The 19126-nt window shown below is 44.6% G+C and overlaps 1 protein-coding gene across 1 annotated transcript; it reads right to left on the bottom strand.

The window, feature by feature from the left end:
- LOC8059565 (fruit protein pKIWI502) lies at positions 1360-6326 on the bottom strand. The gene is made up of 5 exons (XM_002452081.2): positions 5673-6326; positions 3075-3174; positions 2879-2974; positions 2714-2794; positions 1360-1772 (listed from the first exon to the last, which is right to left on the bottom strand). The coding sequence occupies exons 1-5, from the start codon at positions 6224-6226 to the stop codon at positions 1710-1712; spliced, it is 894 nt and encodes a 297-aa protein (XP_002452126.1). The 5' UTR covers positions 6227-6326; the 3' UTR covers positions 1360-1709.

Raw genomic sequence — 19126 nt, 5'->3', positions numbered from 1 at the left:
GGACGCTGGGAGTTAGCGTCCGGTGACCTGTCAGACGCAGGTACAGTTAGCCGTTATGGGGCACCGGACGCTCCGTGCAGAGCGTCCGGTGCAACATAAAGAGCGTCCGGTGACCCCGTTTTCAGTGGAAAACGGTTGGCTGACCTTTGGACTTCGTGGGTAGTATTTATACTCCTCCACCTCGTCCATGAGAGGTCTCTTGCCCATTTGAACATCTGAGAAACTTGTTGTGGAGCAAGAGAACAGCAAGAGCCTAGAGAGGATTGAGTTTTGAGTGATTTCTTGAGAGAATCCTTCTCTAGTAAGTTCCAAGAGTCAAGTGTGCATCCACCACTCTCTAGAGCCTTGTTTGGGTCAAGTGAGAGTTCTTTGCTTGTTACTCTTGGTGATCGCCATCACCTAGACGGTTCGGTGGTGATTGGAGGCACGAAGACCGCCCGGAGTTCTTGTGGGTGGCTCGTGTCAAGCTTGTGAGCGGTTTTGGGCGATTCACCGCGACGGAGTGTCGAAGAATCAGCCCGTAGAGAGCATTTGGTCCTTGCGTGGACCAAGGGGGAGCAAGGCCCTTGCGCGGGTGCTCCAACGAGGACTAGTGGAGAGTGGCGACTCTCCGATACCTCGACAAAACATCACCGAGCATTTTCTTCTACTACTCCTTTGCATTCTAGCATTTACTTTGTGTTTTTTACATTCTTAGAATTGCCTTGCTAGAATAGGATTGAAACTAGGTTGCAAAACTTTTATCCGGTAGCTCTCTAGGTCACACTAGGCACAAGGGGTTGAATTGGAGCTTATATGTTGCTTGAATTTTAGAGAAGCCCAATTCACCCCCCTCTTGGACATCTTGATCCTTTCACTATCCACTTTTATATATTCTCTCTGTTATACAATTACATAAAAACAAAAACCTTTTCCACTCTTTATTTTTTTTCACGTCCTTCCATCTTAGATTGACAGACTCATATACACGTGAAAGATGTGCGGATCCTTGATTTATTCTGAATGTCAAAAGATTGGATGGTGGGATTGAGAACTCTTGGAAATGAGTTTTTTCCTATTCTTGCCAAAAATCCTATATTGGGAGAAAATAAAGAGTTCAAAGAACTAAAATACAATTTTATTATTATTTTTCTATTTATAAGAAAAAAGGGAGACGAAAAGGAGAAATTAAAAAAAGAGTCATGGATCCATATATAGATTAGATTGAATGATAAACTATTTAAGATTCTGGTCACTATTTATTTTTTCTATTTATAAAAAATGAGAGACAAAAAAGGAAATAAAAAATCACGAAACATGTACAATATAGCATAGGTTAGTTTAGATTAAAGGACACCCAGATAAAACGGGAGATAAAAAGAGAAGAAAGGACATAATACGATATATGATATATTTTTTTTACATGACAAAGAGAGATAAAAAAGGAAAAACAAAGTCATGTACAGAACCCAACAAGGAGAAGGGAGAAAATGGAACGTCTTCCACGGAAAATGCCGGTTCTATTTGACAGAGAATTCGGACGCGGGAAACTTTCCAGAACTGATGGTCGAAGCCGAGACACTTTCGGAGTAAGTTGGACGAAAAATTATTAGTGGCATAAATTTTGCCTCTTTATTATTAGATATCGATATAAATAACACTGGAACATTACAGCCAGGTCTAGGAATAACTGGTCGTAGAATACATCAGGGGGAGACCGGAGATTGCTTTCAGTAGTTCGTTAAGATTTTGTCTCGTGAGACACCATCTGCTACAAGGGCTGAGGTGATTTCCTGTAAAGTAGAGGGCCTCGTCAGTATCATCATTGCATCCAAAAAAAAAAGAAAAAAGAAAAAGAAGCCATCGATTTTACTCGTCGATGAAAAAAAAGGACATGCAGCATTGTACTTTCAACACGATGAGGTGCAACTCTGTTCCGGAATCAGTACTGGTTAATACACTATCAAATTCATCTAAATGCTCAGGTGCAATAAACTGCGTAAAGACTCCATGAAATGAAGTGGGATTTGGAGCAAGCACCTATAGATAAATCTTCAAACCGGATGAACAGACATGTAGCTAATCCGTACTTCACATCGATATCCAGCATTGACATGGTTCAACTATGGGTTTGCAAGTCATGACTCTGCCAGAGCAGAGCAAATGGTACCATGGATCTAGTATGTTAGGATTAGGACGCCAAAAATGTGTGCACCCTAATTGAACAAAACTCTCTCTACACTACCGGCTTCCTAGGTGAAAAGGCTGCCCGCTCCTTCAACTTCAATCCTATCATGTGTGCAGCCAAGAAAATCCACTCCAAGCTAGCTGGAGTTGGATCAATTCTGCAAGCTACACACTGTCATTACTGGATCCTACAAGACCATTAGGCGAAACGGTCCAAGTACTCAAGCTTGGTGACGGAAGGACCACTGGGTGGTGCAGTTAGTTGATGCAGGTGAGAGAAGGGAGAGTGCATGAAAGGTATAAAGGTTTTAGGAGTCAGCATGCTACATAGGTGAGCCAGCTCTCATTAGGATAAATTGGACCTAGGATGCTACAGTTAGCAAGTTTGGGGATGTAGCTTCTCCATTTTTAATATAGTTCTTAAGTGTATTCATGCACAGTTTGAGTAACAGTTTGACTCACAAGTAGCAAACAATTTTTTTCGTGGGCTCAACACGCTTAATGGTAAAGTTATGCAAAAGAGTCTTGAAACAACAACAATACGCACCTCCTGCATTTCATTCTGTCCACAAAGTACGGCTCCCGTAGAAGATGGATTTACTATGTTCTTGTTTTTGAAGAAAGCATCCTGCAAAATTAATTTCATTAGAAGGATGTCTCAGGTGTGTGTGTACCAGCAAACCTGCAATAAGACAAAACAATCTTGTATTACCTGAACGTGCCCTCGTTCACCATTCCAACTGTCATCTGGTCGTGATAAGACTGGTATTATTTTAACTCCAGTTGACTCCCAGTTCTTGAATCTCTCCTGTCAAATGGAAAAGAGTATATGTCTTTGTTATGTGAGATAAAGACTTCTCTGGCAAATACACGATTTGCATACAGCACATAGGAGAAAATTCTCCAACCTGGTATGCCATCGATTGCAGATTTCTAGCACCATAATAAAGCCTCACATCAGCTCTTTCATTGGCAGCAAAACCAAACTCGATAAGTGAACGAATCGTACTGCATCAAAAAATACACAAGATTAATTTGGGCAAGACTAGAGGAAGCCCAAAATTTAGAATAGAAGCAAAATTAGCTAGTCAGCCAGACAGCCACAATACAGATGAAAACTGAGAATAGCATTCTTGAGGATTATGATTTTCAGCTATGGCTGACGGCTGACCTAGTCCCTGACCATAGTTTGTTGCTCCAGTAAGGTAGTTGGTAGCATGTCAAGCTCAAAGTTGTCAGCAACTACTTGTAGGAGGCTTTGGTAGTGTTAAGCATGGTAGCTAGTTGTGGTGGAATCCAAAATGGGAGGAAGCTTGTGCCAGCAGAAGGGGGCTAGCAACTAGCATTGAAGGTAAGGGGTGTGGAATAAAAGGATGTCAAGGGAATTCCTAAATAACTACCTGGACATACTCTACTAAATAATACAGCAAACCTGTAACATAAATAATTTCGAAGGGGTTCTTTATTTTCTAATTTCACCCCTCCAGAATATGAATAGTACAGCAATACCTACAGCTAATACTGCATAAACACACAAATTCATATGCATCGACATGGTCAAAAAAACTTGATCCCGGGAGTACAAGGACATATTCTCCTTCAAAAGAAACTGGCAAGCAGAGCAGTTCATTTGTACATCGGGTTGCTGTTTTGGTAACTGACAGTTTAATTAACAACAAAAATCGCGTCTCAACAAGAGGAGACAACAGAGGTATCCATCCATGGACACAGATATGGAAACGATATACTTTAGTGATGTGGTTTAGTTATATCTACATCGATGGTTAGTACAATAAACACAATGGTCCAACAGCAATTTATATGCCAATGATGAGGCCTATGCGGCTGTGCCTTGCTTTGCAGTTAATAATATAGGGTAATGAGATTTGTTCGATTAGATGAACCATCATTATTGTTCGATGGGTTGACTGCAGATTCTTATTTAGCCAAGCTTAATTATGCTTCACCATGCCCATGCTACTGAAGATAGAGTATGATGCAAAGTTATAAAGTTGTCTATGAATTATGATATAACTTGAATCCATGGAATTTTAACAACTGTTTTTCATATAATTTCAAACACAAGAGAACAATAATCTTTCTTGTTTTGACCTCAGTTTAACCTTATTGTTTGGCGCATGATCCCCTGAATGCTGCATTCATATGGTTATAACCCAACTATGAAGCCATTACGTCCTTCAATTATCAAAGCCAGAGCATAACTCTCAAGCCAAATTCCACCTGGTCTGAGCAGATTCCTATTTGAAGAATCCTTGACTTTTGTTTAGCTTGAGACTCAATCACAATGGACCATGCCAAAGTTCACAGTTGTCCTTGGTCAGGAAGTAAAAAGAAAGAAAAGGAAAAACAAGGGTCGAGGTCATCCAAACCCTTAATTTGGACATTGTTAGTTCTCTTCCCACCTTTCTGCACTCCCTAATTCTCTCTCCAATCACCATAGCAATATCAGTAGCAATAGCAACCCAAAATTGATTGCGTATGATGTCCAGTGATTCAAATGTGTTGTTTTATTATCTCACCTCACCTCTGCAGTTGCAACCATAAGAGAACATGTAATTTGCTATCTGGAAAAGAACTTAAAGCCCCCAAAACATTTTTATTAAAAAAACTGTATTTTTCTTGATTTATTACTATGTAAAATGGATGCACACAAGGAGACCACAAACGTACTCAGCTTTGAGCAGATCTGTAGAAAGCAGCAGATGCATAAGAACACATAAGCCCATGATAATAACCGCAACAGATACGAGACACCCTATTGGGAGGGGGCCTGTGACCATACTTTCTACCCCAGTGGCCACCAAATGACTAAGCTATCCCTAACAGAAACTGAAAGAAGGGAGTGGATCTGGGCAGGAAGCAACTGGAATCATCAATCATCAGAAGCAGCGGTGCAGACAAGACGATGGCGTCATTGGCAATGAGGAACGGCAAGATGGGGCTTCTGCTTCACAGCAGCAGTAGATCTCGGCTGGTTGAAACTAATTCTAGCTCTGCTCTAGGATCTTATTTGTTGATTAAGCAAGCATACCAGCTCTTTCTGGTGAGATGAATTAACGTTTATGTATTAAACCCGATGCCACATAAGACAAGCAACAGGTGCATCTAAGCAGAAGGTTATTTTTCTGTGCTTTGAATGGTTGAAGGATGAAGGTTCAATAGTTGACAGATGTATAGATTAGGTTGTTCGGGTTAAGATGAGGTTACTTAAGTTCTCAGAGTTAATAAACATTATGATGTCAATTATTTTATTACTGTGCAATGCAGTTATCTGCCACAATGTGTGAGCAGACGATGATTGAAGAAACGAAGTTTGATGACATTCTTCCTACAAAACAGGCACAATTACAACGGCCGTCGGGGCATGCTGAGATCAGCACAGTAGATAAATTTGATGCGACTGTCCGTAGACTATATGATTTATATGCGAAGTAAATATAAGGAGAAGAGATGTATTGAGTAGAGAAACGAGGGATGAGAATGACCTGATCCCCGTCCCCGTGGCGAACATGAGCACGGCCTGCGCGACGTCGGGCGGATTTATCTTGTCGAGGGCGAAGCCGTCCCCCGTGACGGCGCCGAGCTCCACAACATCCCCGTCTCGGAGGGTGCAGAGCTTCTCGGCGGTGGTCCCCGGCACGGTTTTGACGACGAACTCGAACCGGGGCCCCGCGCCGGGCGGCGATGCGATGGCCATGAACGCCGGCTTGAGCTCGTCCCCGGCAGAGGGTACGCGGATCTTGAGGTACTGCCCCGGGGTCGTGTACGAGTCCACGAGGTCAGCGGCGTCGGAGAGGTCGACGACGACGTAGGAGATGGAGCCGTCGGCGGTGGCGGCGCTGACGGCGGAGACGGGCGCAGGGGTCCAGAGGGCCGCGTCCTGCTTGACAGCGTAGGCCGTGGTCAAGGAGCGGAGGCGGCTGCGGAGGAAGGGGAGCGCGCGCATAGGGAGCGGAGCGGCGGAGGAGCAGGGGTGGGCACGGAGGGTGAGTCGGGAAGGCATCGGGACCGCGGAGACGGCGGCCGCGGCGGCCATCATTACGGCGGGCTGGGGCGGAGGAGAGAGTTGGAGTGTCGGACTGGAGACGGTGGGAGCCTGGGAGGCGCCGGCCGAGAAAGCTGGACAACGGATAAAGGGTCGTGCGCCCTGGCTGCCGTTTTATGGGCCTCTTTGGGTCTTGTGTAGTTCAAAATTTTTTTGCAATTTTTTAAGATTCTCCATCATCAAATCTTTAAATATATACATAAAATATTAAATATAGATAACAATAAAAATTAATTATATAGTTCATCTGTAATTTATGAGATAAATTTTTTAATTGTAGTTAGTTTATGATTAGATAATATTTATTAAATACAAATAAAAGTGTTATAGTGTTCATTTTGTAAAAAAAAATAGAACTAAACAAGGCCTTGGTTGATGCTTCAAAAGCATAAAAAAGTGTGCAAATCTATATTATTTTTTAAACATCTTAGCTACCTTACATGAAACAGGTCAAACCAGAAAGTTGTATATCTTATTAAAAACTATAATTTTTATATAAAAATCATCTTTAATTAAAATCATATAAAAAATATACGTCTTTTTAATATCAAACTTTGTCGCGTTAGTCACTATGCCAAGGGGAGTGACACAGTAAGGATTTCTACCTCGTAGTCCACGGTAGCAAATCATACTGCGCCGATACATGTGGCACGGTTGATTTGAAAAAAAAAGTTCAAAAATAAAACCTTGGATGGGGTTGAAACATTTTTGGTAAGTTATGAACATGTAAAATGGGTCTCTGATAATAATTAGCTGAAAAGTTGATCTTTTTGCAAGTTGAATGTGCATGATATGGAATCTAAAGATAGTGTGTACAGTATCTCTTTGGTCTCTGTGAAATTTCATCACATGCCCTACAAATGATAACAAGTATTAGTATGAGGAATGATGTTATTCCATAAAAAAATTACAGCATGTTTGGTTGAAAGGCCTGCTCCATGCGCCGTGGATTGGTTCGGCATCAGTGAATTTTAGGAACCAAGCAGCTACACATGCACAGTCAAAGCATCTAAAGTTTGACCAAAATTATAAAAAAAAATTACAAAGTTTTGGGGTATCATCAAATAGATATACTATGAAAATATAATTAATGAAGAACTTAATGACACTTAGTTGATATCATAAATATTATTATGGTATCATATAAATTTGGTCAAATTTGAGATACTTTGACTATCTAAAATTCTTGAAATGACTTATAATTTGGGATGAAGAGAGTATATAGGTTCAAATGTAGGTTTGAATCACTCTATGTATGATACTACAAACGAAATATACCATTAAAGAATATCTACAGACCAAAAACAGCATTAAAAATTGGACTCACCATATAATGAGTTGGTTTCTCAAACCACACCCACAAATGTTGAAACACTCACGTGCTTAAAAGAGTGAGGCCGATCGGAAATGTCGGGGAGCGCCATGATTCCATCCGGAGAAATGGATTTTGGTGGACACATATAATCCGGACTTATTTTTACGCAAGCTTACAATTTTTATATCGATTCAGACACGTGGTGTAGTATTGAGAGAGAGAGAGAGAGAAAAAAAAAATCTGTCAATTCGGATGCCTGTGAGACGGACAGGGTTGTTCAGATATCACAGTCAGCACGCGGGAAAGGCGTGCGATCCGGCAAACCACGACGCGTTCGTCACGAACTTTTCACAAGCTGACGATTCGTCATCTGTTTCTGATCAGCGCTACGTAGTACATGGCTGCATGCAATTAATCACCAGTTCACCACCACACAAAAATGAGAAGAAATAGTGCCAGCATCACAGTTTACTGAGTACAGTAGTTCACTTATTTTCTGGCGTAAATAATAACACGGTAAACTTTCGTTGTACCTGCAAATTAAAAAGGATAGGATATACAGGGAGAAGTGGAAGGCCTTTTCCATTTCTTTTCCTTAACTTTTGGATGGAAAGAAAAAGAACGCATCCTTTGATTAATTAATTGTTTTATTAACGTGTGTATGCATGGATGGCATCATGTCATCATCATTTCTAAGTTAGCAACAAAACCCTTAATCTCATGCGAAATGTCCCCATGATTAGTTAGAGAGCGTTTGATGACTTCGGGATCTCCCTTCTTATCGGCCTCTGCCTTGGACCGAGGATGAAAATCTGCCATGGCCAAGCTCGATTCATCTGAGCACGCAGTGGATGATGATGCTGCCTTTTGTTTGCTTGAACTTATCAGCATTACTTTTCAATCATGCAATAGGTTAAATGCAGTGATTATTGATTAGTGAGGCACACCATCTTTAATTTAACAACAGAACCTATTTAGACCTTATTGAGATAATATTTATTTGCTAATGATTCCTCAAAAAATATTTAGTTGCTAATAATTAGCTTGTTTGGATCCAACCTGGTCCAACTATTTATTAGATGGCCGTGTTTAGTTGGCGAACGAAAAAATTCCGTGACGCTGTAGCACTTTTGTTTGTTTGTGGTAATTATTGTCCAATCATGGACTAACTAGACTCAAAAGATTCATCTCGTAAATTTCCACCAAACTGTACAATTAGTTTTTATTTTTATCTATATTTAATACTCCTGTCTAAAGATTCGATGTGACGGGGAATCTTGAAAACTTTTGGATTTTTTGGTGGAAGTAAACAAGGCCTATCTCACTTGTTGGGCAAAACCAGCTAATATTTATCTATAGCTAATATTAGCTATGAGCCATTAGCTAACGAAGTATTAGCAGTCAATGGATCCAAATAGTTGGTTCTTAATTTACCACTAAGCACTAACTTTCTGTGAAACCTTTGGATGATTAAAGTAGTGTGAGAGCGTTTCTGAACTATAGTTGGTGGCGACGGCATATAACACTACAGGATTAGGCTGATTTGCCGGGAGCCGGACACTCCCGGCAAAGGCTACTTTGCACTCGGCAAAGCCATTGCCGGGAGCTGCACCCGGCAAAGAGCCTCCGACAAAAATCCGGCCGGCAAAGATTTCTTTGTCGGGAGCTTTTTATTGGGCACCTGGCAAAGACTTTGCCAAGAGTAAACACAGCCCCCGGCAAAGAAAAGTGACCGTCACGGCGCCGGTTCCGTCGGTCCTTTCTTTGCCGGGAGCTGTGTCAGAGACACCCGGCAAAGATTTTTAATTTTTTTTTCCCAGATTTTCTTTGCCGGGAGCTTACTGGCCAGGCTCACGGCAAAGCTTTTTTTATTTTCTTTTTCAATAATTTCTTTGTCGGAAGCTTACTGGGCAGGCTCCCGGTAAAGTTTTTTTTATTTTTTTTAATAATTTCTTTGCCGGGAGTCTTCTCCTTGGCTCCCGGCAAAGATTTTTTTATTTTTCTTTGCCGGGTGCCCTAGCCCTGGCACCCGGCAAATCTGGGAACCTGAAGCTGGCCTATTTCCAGCTTTGCCGGGTGTCAGGGCTAGGGCACCCGGCAAAGCCTTTATTTTTATTATTTTATTTTTTTTTTTGATTCTGTATTTACAAACAGAATATAACACATATTTATATCACCAACATAACATATCACACATCCATTTCATCACAAACTCAATCCGGCATATATATCACATCACAAACACATGATCTCACATGCATACACGACATCGCAAACATAATAGTTCCAATATCCATCATCACAAGTCGATAGTCATTCACAGTGCATCACATGTCCATCAAGTCGTGAAAAAGAGAAACAAACTAGAGGTGGGGGGAAACTGAGTGCCCGGTGAAGGAAAAGCGTCGTCGCCTGCTTGCGCCTGAGATGGGTTATTTGAACCCGCCGATGGAGGCTATATAAAGGACAAGAGATTGCATGTGTGAGAGTGGTCAATTTAGTCTTCTATGTCATGAAAGAATATGAAAGCACTAGTCAAAGCAATTTGTTTTCATACTCACAGGACTAGCTAGAAGTAGCGGCGGTGGAGCGAACTGTGGCACAGCTACACCGTTGACTTGCCCAAAGCTCTGCAAAAACGCCGTAATCTCCGCTAGCTGCTCTTTCCCGCTCGGCCCGCTCAGCCTCTCTTTCCCGCTCGGCGAGCTCGGTCCTCGCCGCCAGGTCCCGCAGCTCCTGAGCCATCCTCTCGTTCTCGGCCTGCAATATTTCAACCCATCTATTTTAGTGGTGCAGAGGCATCTAAGTTATGTAAACATCAATGTATGGACAGTTAAATGGGAGAAACCTTAAGTTCATCGACCCGCTGCTGTGAAGGAGACGGCCGTTGGCGTATGGCTGGGCCTCCGCTCGGGGTCTCTGCTCGGATCTGGGAGAGGGTGGGAACAGAGCTGGACTCAAGGGTGCCATCACCAAGCCAGTACCGTCCATGCTTCTTGCCTTGTCCGATCCTCATAACCATCGACCCATCAATGTCGTCGGTGCTCGGATCCCACTCTGGCCCATGGACCGACCTTGCCTCCGATACATAGGAACTGATGCGGGTGTGGGAGCTCGGATTGCTGTATGACTCGGGCGGGTCATCCGGGTTGAAGGTGGCATCGGAAGTCGCCTTTCCCTTGCGGGCCAGTCCATATGCCATGAACGTGGACAAAGGCTGGCCACCATGCGACGCCGACTGTGAGAAAGACAACAAGATGATTAGAATAAACATGCAGAATGAAGCATCAAAATACTAAGAATGAATTTATGTACCCATGCTTGCTTGTATGCGGCGAGGCTACGGCTGCCTTGATGGTGTGTGGGGCCTGTCGCCTGCAAAGCACGCTCCCGGCAGGCTTCGTGTTCCTGCATATAATCCTCTGTGAACCACTTGTCCACAATCATCTCCCAGCAGTCCCGATATGACTCACACCACCATAGAATCATCTGCATGTCATAAACAATTTGAGATATAAGATGACCAATTAGAGATACTTAATCTCAAAATGAATTAGTCTTATTATTTTCATTTACCTCAAGGAACTGCTCTCAGGTGAGAAGCATTTGTCTTGCCTGTGCCTTGGTGATTTTCTGACCAAGTCGCGTGGCGTAGTACTTGATGATGCAAGTGATGCGCTCCTCATAGTGCATGTCAGAGAGGCGCTTCCTAGCACATTTCACCAAGTTCTTCTCCGCCCTCTCCTCCTGTCCCTCTTCACACTTGAAAAAAGTCTGCAAACAGACACAATGTATCAATTCATCATGTTAAAAAAGTCAAATGAGTACGATGTATTGATCAAAGTTGTGCAAACAAGACTTACCCAAAACTCTCTCCTGACCCGCTCCTGCTTGTTTCCATAATCTGTGTCGGGGGCAGATTTGTAGTGGTCCCATGTTTTGGCCGGCCCCACAGTCCCCTTGTGTGTGACAATGCCAGGGTAATAGTGCCTACACACAAGCCCCAAGATGTGGTTGGGGTTGCGTGAGTCACCAGGAAACACAACCTCCCAGTGCCTACACAAGTCATTAACAAACATTATTAGTTTATCTGACATTATATGAAGTAGCTGTGATTAAATATAAAGTTAGTTACCTGTCCCCCTAGGGGCGAATCACTGGGCGTAGGGGAGGAAGTGGAGGCCCAGGGAGTTTTGAGGGACCTCGCAAGTAGGGCTTGGCAGCAGCAGTGGCACTGGAACCAACTGCAGTCTCGCCGTCCTCCAGTGCGTCTCCCTCACCGTCCTCTAGTGCGTCTCCCTCGCCGTCCTCCAGTGCGTCTCTCTCGTCGTCTGTCGCCCCAACCTGGTCATCCCCCGAGGAGTCCGTGGTACGGCACACCTCCTCCGGCACGGGGCGCGGCCTGGCTAGAGGAGGCCGACCCCTCCTGCTGCCGCTACCGCTGCCGCTGCTGCTGCTCCTAAGCCTCTGCCTCCTCTCATCCGACGAGTTCTCTCTAGCATCCTCACGTGGCCTCTGGTACCTCGAGTTCACGTTCCTTGGCCCACTGCCGCCCGCCATCTTTGTTCAATCACCTACAATTAAAAAAACAAACAAGACATATTAGTAGATGTATTAGAAATAGATGTATTAAAAAGAAACAAACAAGACATGATTAATACAAAATAACATAGTATTACATGTATTAGAAGTAATCATCATTATTGGGATTATCTGGATCATATGTCTCGTCATCACTATCAAAGTTGTCCAAATAAACAAGATTGTCTGAAGGTTCAATGTTGCCTTCATCGTGATCGTCTAAATCTAATCGCTCAAGCATTTCTATGTCCTTTGCATTTTGCACCTCATCTCCTTCTTCTTCGTCATTAACCCTTTCATTGTCTACTTCCATTCCGATCGCCTCGGTTAAGTCTATCACCAACCTCCCTTGTAGCCCATCTTCTTGATAGAACTCTCCATCATAAGTGTTTGGGTTAAAGTTGAAATCTTCATCGTTTGGGACAGGACATCTACCATGTGGCGATACCTGGTGCACAATAGACCAACCCTGAAGAGCCTTGTTGTCTTGGCATGCGTATGGCAAATAATAAACCTGCACGGCCTGATCTGCCACAATAAAGACATCTTTTCCTTGATAGATGGAATCATGTCGAATCTCGACTTGACCAATATTAGGGCTCCGTTTCGTTAGTTGAGGATTGAACTAGTGGCATTTGAACATGACAAGACGAAGAGGTTCCTTTCCATAAAATGAAAGTTCATAGATATCTTCAATTATGCCATGGTACTCTAGGCCATCAGTGCCGGGAGTACAAACTCCGCTGTTTGTGGTTTTTCGATGGGGCCGAGCTTGCTCGTAGCTTCTTGTGTGAAAGCGATATCCATTCACATCATAACCTGAATAAGATTTCACCTTATTATCGAAGCCATTTGCAACCTGTCTCAACTCTTGACTCATACTTGCATCGGTTTGGGCCTACAAGCGCAAGGAAAGATTGCCAGACTAAGTACGTGAAAGAAGGAAAGATTGCCAGACTAGATACAAGGTAAATTGGACAATACCTTTGTTTTGAACCAAGAAATGAAATCAGGCCTCCCTGCACCCGGACCCTGTGAAAGAAGGGTGTCGGTTTGGCGTTGGGTAGGTTCCCTTGGTTGATGCCAAGATACACGAATAAATTCCCTATGCAAACGAGAGAATTCAGTTGGATGCAAAATAGTAAGGGCATATTGAAACACCTCGGGAGGCTTTGAGAACTTACTCAATGAATGGCTTCACCTCGGGAAGGTTGTGGAACACATATAGCATGATCGTGCGCCACTCTTCATTGTCCAACCTCTTATTGGTTGATCCACTTGACTTGTCGAGTTGCCCTTGCAAAAGGCTAAGGTTGGATTCATTCTCGTCAACATTGTAGCGAGGGTGTGGATTATGCATGCTAGGAAGGTTCTCCGTGTAGTATAGCTGTGTGAAGTTTGTCACCTCCTCTAGAATGCAAGCCTTTGCAATGGAAGCCTCAATTTTGGCTTTATTTCTACATTTTTTGCGAACGGCCTTTAGACATCTCTCGATTGGATAGCACCAACGACCCTGCACGGGCCCCCCCATACGTGCCTCATACGGGAGGTGCACAATCAATTGTTGCATCGACAAGAAGAAGCAAGGTGGAAAGATCTTCTCCAACTTACAAAGCAACTCAGGTGCCACTTTCTCCAAGTTTGCAACCACGGTCCGAGATAGCTCCTTGGCACAAAGCTGGCGGAAGAAATAGCTCAACTCTGCTAGCACTAGCCAGAGATGCTCAGGAATATAGCCTCGTACCATCGCCGGAAGAAGCCTCTCAATCCATACGTGGTAGTCATGACTCTTCATCCCGTTGACTCGCATAGTGAGTAAGTTCACTCCCTTGCTTAGGTTCGCTGCATATCCATCAGGGAACATTAACGCCTTCATCCATCGTAGTACTTCCCTCCTTTGTTCAGGTTTCAAGACAAAATCGGCCTTAGGCCTTTTCCAGTTCTTGCCGTTTGTAGGAGGCCGCATCACTTGCTGTGGTCTATCGCATAACGTCTCTAGGTCCACTCTAGCCTTAGGGTTGTCCTTAGACTTATCAGTGTCTATGAGTGTTGCCCAAAGTGCTTCGGCGATATTCTTTTCAGTGTGCATTACATCAATGGTATGGGGCAGCAGTAGGTCCTTGTAATAGGGGAGCCTCGTCAAGCCGGACTTATGAGTCCACATGTGTTGCTCACCATATCCCACAAAACCACCTTCTTCATTGGGCATGAGAGCATCTATCTGAGCATAAACCTCAGCAGCAGTCTTCAAGTGCGGTCTAGGGTCCATGACTGCGACACCTTTCCTAAAATTCTTGGTGTCATGTCGGAATGGATGGTTGTCATCTAGGAATTGACGATGTTGATCGAACGACGAATACTTTCCACCCTTCTTCAACCAAATGAACCTCATAGCTTCCTGGCATATTGGGCACGGGAACTTCTCGTGAACACACCAAGCGCAAAATAACCCATATGCTAGGAAGTCATGCATGGAGTACTGGTACCAGACATGCATTTTGAAGCTTTCCTTTGTAGCTCGGTCGTATGTCCAAACCCCTTCATTCCAAGCTTTGATCAACTCATCAATCACGGGCTCCGTGAACACACCCATATTACTCCCCGGGTGCCCAGGAATTATCAACGTCAAGATCACGTTATGTCGTTGAAAAGCGACGCCAGGGGGGAGATTGAGGGGGATAACAAACACGGGCCAACATGTGTAAGGGGCAGACATCATGCCATAAGGATTGAACCCATCTGTTGCCAGCGTGACACGTACATTACGAGCCTCATCGGATTTCAAACGATGCTTGTCATCAAAGCTAGCCCATGCTTCACCATCAGCTGGATGCACCATCTTGTCAGGATGGTAGCGTTTGCCATTCTTGTGCCACGTCATTTGTTTCGCAGTTTCCTCAGTCATGAATAGCCTTTGAATCCTCGGCACGAAGGGAAGGTGTCGTAGGACTCGGGCAGGTATCTTAAGCTGGCTCTTCTGGCCACCACTACTGTACCTCTAGGAACCTAGAGGCTTTACACTTCAGACAGTACTTTGCCTCCTTAAGTTCTTCTTGAAATAGGACACACCCATTCGGACAAGCATGTATCTGCTCATACGGCATCTTCAGTGCTTTAAGGAGCTTGTGCGCCTCATACATGGTCTTCGGCAACACGTGTTTTTTTGGAAGCAGGGTGCCAACAATGGTCAACACCTTATCGAAGCCTTCTCGACTCCAGTTCAACTCAGACTTCAACCCCATCAAGCGACTTATGACATCGAGCTGGGAGACCTCAGAATGAGCATGAAGGGGTTTCTGTGCTGAGTCCATCATGTACTTGAACGCATCTACGGCTGCTTGCATCTCTGTCTCCTCACGTCCTTCAACAAACTGTGCTTGGTGAACGTCATCTACCATATCTGCTACCCTGGCATCAGCATTGAAAGACTCGACGCGTTGTCTCACCACCTCCTCTCTCATACGATGGGCTTCACCATGATGGACCCATCGGGTGTAGTTCGGGGTAAACCCATTCTTGTGCAGATGTGTACCCATGAGTTCCTTGTCTAGCATTCTCCTCTTACCACACTTGCTGCAGGGACACAAAGCCATTTTCAGGAATTTTGCAGCTTTGCCGAATGCACGATTCAAGAAACGATCGGTCTTCTGCATCCATTCATAGCTGGCATCACCCTGACTTGTTCGGCCCGTGTACATCCACTGACGGTCCTCCATCCTCTAGCATATATAACATCACAACAGGTGACCACATATTGCATCTACGCGGTGTCCTTACTCTCTAATAGGTGAGGATAGGTCCTAATCCCACCTGCGGATGCGTAGTTGAGGTAAGTTTTCATGCTACACTCCTATTCGAGACGGAATTTCGACAGCACCTCCCCGCTGTTCTCCCGATACACGTCCTGCAAAGGAGAGTGTGTATCCGAAGAACAATGGAAAGGTAATGTCGAAACACCATCTCAAACCGGAGCGGAGCATGAAAACTATCCTCAACTACGCATCCGCTGGCTGTCCAAAATATGTGGACAATCCGAAAGAGATACAGTCACAGATATGCAAAGGTCCACATATCTCTGACCGTATCTCTTTCGAACGGGAGATACCTAACTAGGTTACGCGACCAAAGACCACATACGGATAGAGGGGTTATACCTAGGGTGGCGGTGAGGTCCGGCTAGCGGGGGCGGTGGAGAGCCGGTGCAGTGGAGAGTCGACGCAGTGCAGGAAGACCCGCAGTGCCGACGAAGACGATCAAGGTCGCCGAGTCCCTTCCACAGGTCCTTCTCCTGCAAAAAGGGCAAAAATAGTTAGTGTTGACTCAAAATTTCGGCAGCACCTCCCCTGCACGGAGAGGTTTCACGCCCTTCAAAAAAACATGGCACGAAGGCCGACAACCACATATATACTAAACATGGCACGAAGGCCAACAACCACCAATATATCAAGAGCAGCTATGTACTCGTCACTGCAGCCACCGGGGTGGCAGATATATACTAAAGACATGAAGTAATATTCACTCAAGACATGAAGTAATATGGATTGATAGTTGTGTATCAATATAACAAAGGGCAAAGTTAACAACTTTGTGCTACATTAGGTATTCCTGGAATACAAGTGTCAATTACATCAGTCACTGTTGCATAACAAACTAACTATCCCCTACTACAAATCAAGAAACATTAGTTATAATTCAGGACCGAGAAACAAACGAGGACTCATTGGAAAGCCCAAAAACTAAACCGAAATTAGCACAGGGGAGGGCTGTGGGAAGCGGAGCGCCTCCATCCCACCGGAACCGGCGCCAGATCCTGCAGGGGAAGAGAGAGGGGGCGGGCATACCTGGGACGGCGCGCGGGCAGGCAGGGGCGGCACGGGCGCGTGCTGGTGTGGCACGGGCGTGCAGGGGCGCGCGCGCTGGAGGGTTGGGGTGCGCGGCGGCGGTGCGCAGGCGGGCGGCGTGGCGGCGGCGGGGAGGCGGGCGGCGGCGGCAGAAAAGAAACGGACGGCGCGCGGGCGGGCAGGGGCGGCACGGGCGTGCAGGGGCGCACGCGTGCTGGGGCGGCACAGGCGTGCAGGGGCGCGCGCGCTGGAGGGCTGGGGTGCGCGGCGGCGGCGCGCAGGCGGGCGGCGTGGCGGCGGCGGGGAGGCAGGCGGCGGCGGCGCTGAGTGGGGGAGGGGGGGGTGGGGGATTGGGGCAGCCGGGGAGTGGCTTCTTGGGCCAGGTTAGTGGGCTTTAGGTTAAAACCTTTGCCGGGTGCCGGTCCAGCGGCACCCGGCAAAGAATTTTTATTTTTTTTAATTAAAATCTTTGCCGGGAGCCTCAATAAAGCCTCCCGGCAAAGGCTTCTTTGCCGGGAGCCAAATTAAGCTCCCGGCAAATTATTTTTTTATTTTTTGTTTTTTGGATCTATTTTTTTGTGTGGGCACTTGATACATTAAATAATTTCTTATTTCAAATTTTGGCATAATTCTAAGTTTATAAACTATATTTACTAAATTTTTTCCATTTCGTTCAATTTTTTCGAGTAATGTAAAATTGAACTACAGGTACATGAAATAATATAATTTGGTTATTCGAAAAATGAGATTCATAATATTTAGGGTATGTCGAGGCCGTATGTAGGAAGTCGCATGTATTTTGGCGCATCATATTATCATACCATGAGATTATACTCGCGAGGAAAGTGTATTTAAATTATATAAAATTAAAACAAAGTCCGAAAATCACGAAACTTGTCGATGTGTCTTGTTATTGCATGTGGGGGCCGAGGTAAAAAAATTAGAAAGTTTGGAGCAAGTTGTGACGTCGGATGTTTAAAATCCAGACATCTCTGACCCTAGCCTTCGGCAAAGAAATCCTTTATCGGGTGCCCGATAAAAAACTCCCGGCAAAGCATTTTTCTCCCGGCAAAGCGCCTGTTTCCTGTAGTGATAGGATCTGGGTTGTGCAGGATACAGCCCCCCCCTCTCTTTTTTTTTTCTTCTGAAATATGTTTTCGTTAGGTTACGCGAGACTGCGAGAGTTAGTCCATGATGGTAATTTCTTGCTGAACTCGTGCACGTTCCATTTCATCTCTACTGATCTCATCATCATGATCCACTAATAACTAGCTAGCTACTACGATTAATAAACTGATTATCCTGTTCATTTGGCTGAGAAGCGAAAGTTATGTTCACTAATTTATTACATGAAAAAAAAACACCGCTGAATAGCATATAAATTTGGCTAGTAAACTCAAGCGGCGAAGAATATTACATCAGCTAGCATTTCCTTGCGGTTACCTGAGACGATCAATGCTTATATTCATCATGGCATGGATGATTTGCAAATCTCAGGCCATGCTTCATTGCTTCAAATTGAACGGTACTCGACAAGCCCGATCCACTGCAACCTTCGATCCGTCAGCGTGGGATGTGCACGTCCATACATGTTCTCCATCGATAGCAAAGTCTATTTGTTTGTTTAAAAAATCATAGCTAAAAATATTATTTGTTAATTTATTTTATTGGACAAGCATGTATGCCTGTGGCTACCTTGGTTGGTTGAGTTGGTAGCAATAGCCATCAGCCACCAACACACGTGCATCAATGCGCTCCGATCCTGACAAATATCGAGATCATCCAAGATATGATGCACCCATGCATCAACTAGTAGAATGTATCTTGATAGCTTTCGATCGGGAGTTTGTTATATATATTGTTGAATATAATGGGTCTTTAGCACATAATTATATTTAATGATTAATTCAAGCGTTCATAATTAATGCTATAATGAAAACGGTTTAGTATGATTGATCATGTGTTAACTCAACTTAAATAGGTGGCCTTTGTTAGCTCCTATGGAGAAGTTGAGGGAGGAAAAAGGGGTGCCACACGCGCGCGTCGCCGCCGCCGAGCCGAGCCGAGCCGTGGCAAGGCGTGCGTGCTGTCCTGTCCTGTCGAGGTCGAGACGTGCGTGACGTGACACACGAGGACCAGACCAAACGTGACGTGGCA

This window comes from Sorghum bicolor, chromosome 4 (genome assembly GCF_000003195.3).
Source record: "Sorghum bicolor cultivar BTx623 chromosome 4, Sorghum_bicolor_NCBIv3, whole genome shotgun sequence".
Classification (NCBI taxonomy): Eukaryota; Viridiplantae; Streptophyta; class Magnoliopsida; order Poales; family Poaceae; genus Sorghum; species Sorghum bicolor.
This window is presented reverse-complemented; position numbering and strand designations above follow the sequence as displayed.

What these genes read in the sequence shown, in the direction of transcription:
- LOC8059565 (XM_002452081.2), bottom strand. Translation starts at nt 6,226, where the DNA reads ATGATGGCCGCCGCGGCCGCCGTCTCCGCGGTCCCGATGCCTTCCCGA. An exon ending in GTGAACGAGGGCACGTTCAG is followed by an intron (nt 2,795 to 2,878) that starts GTAATACAAGAT and finishes TTAATTTTGCAG; the next exon opens with GATGCTTTCTTCAAAAACAA. An exon ending in GACAGAATGAAATGCAGGAG is followed by an intron (nt 1,773 to 2,713) that starts GTGCGTATTGTT and finishes TCTACTTTACAG; the next exon opens with GAAATCACCTCAGCCCTTGT.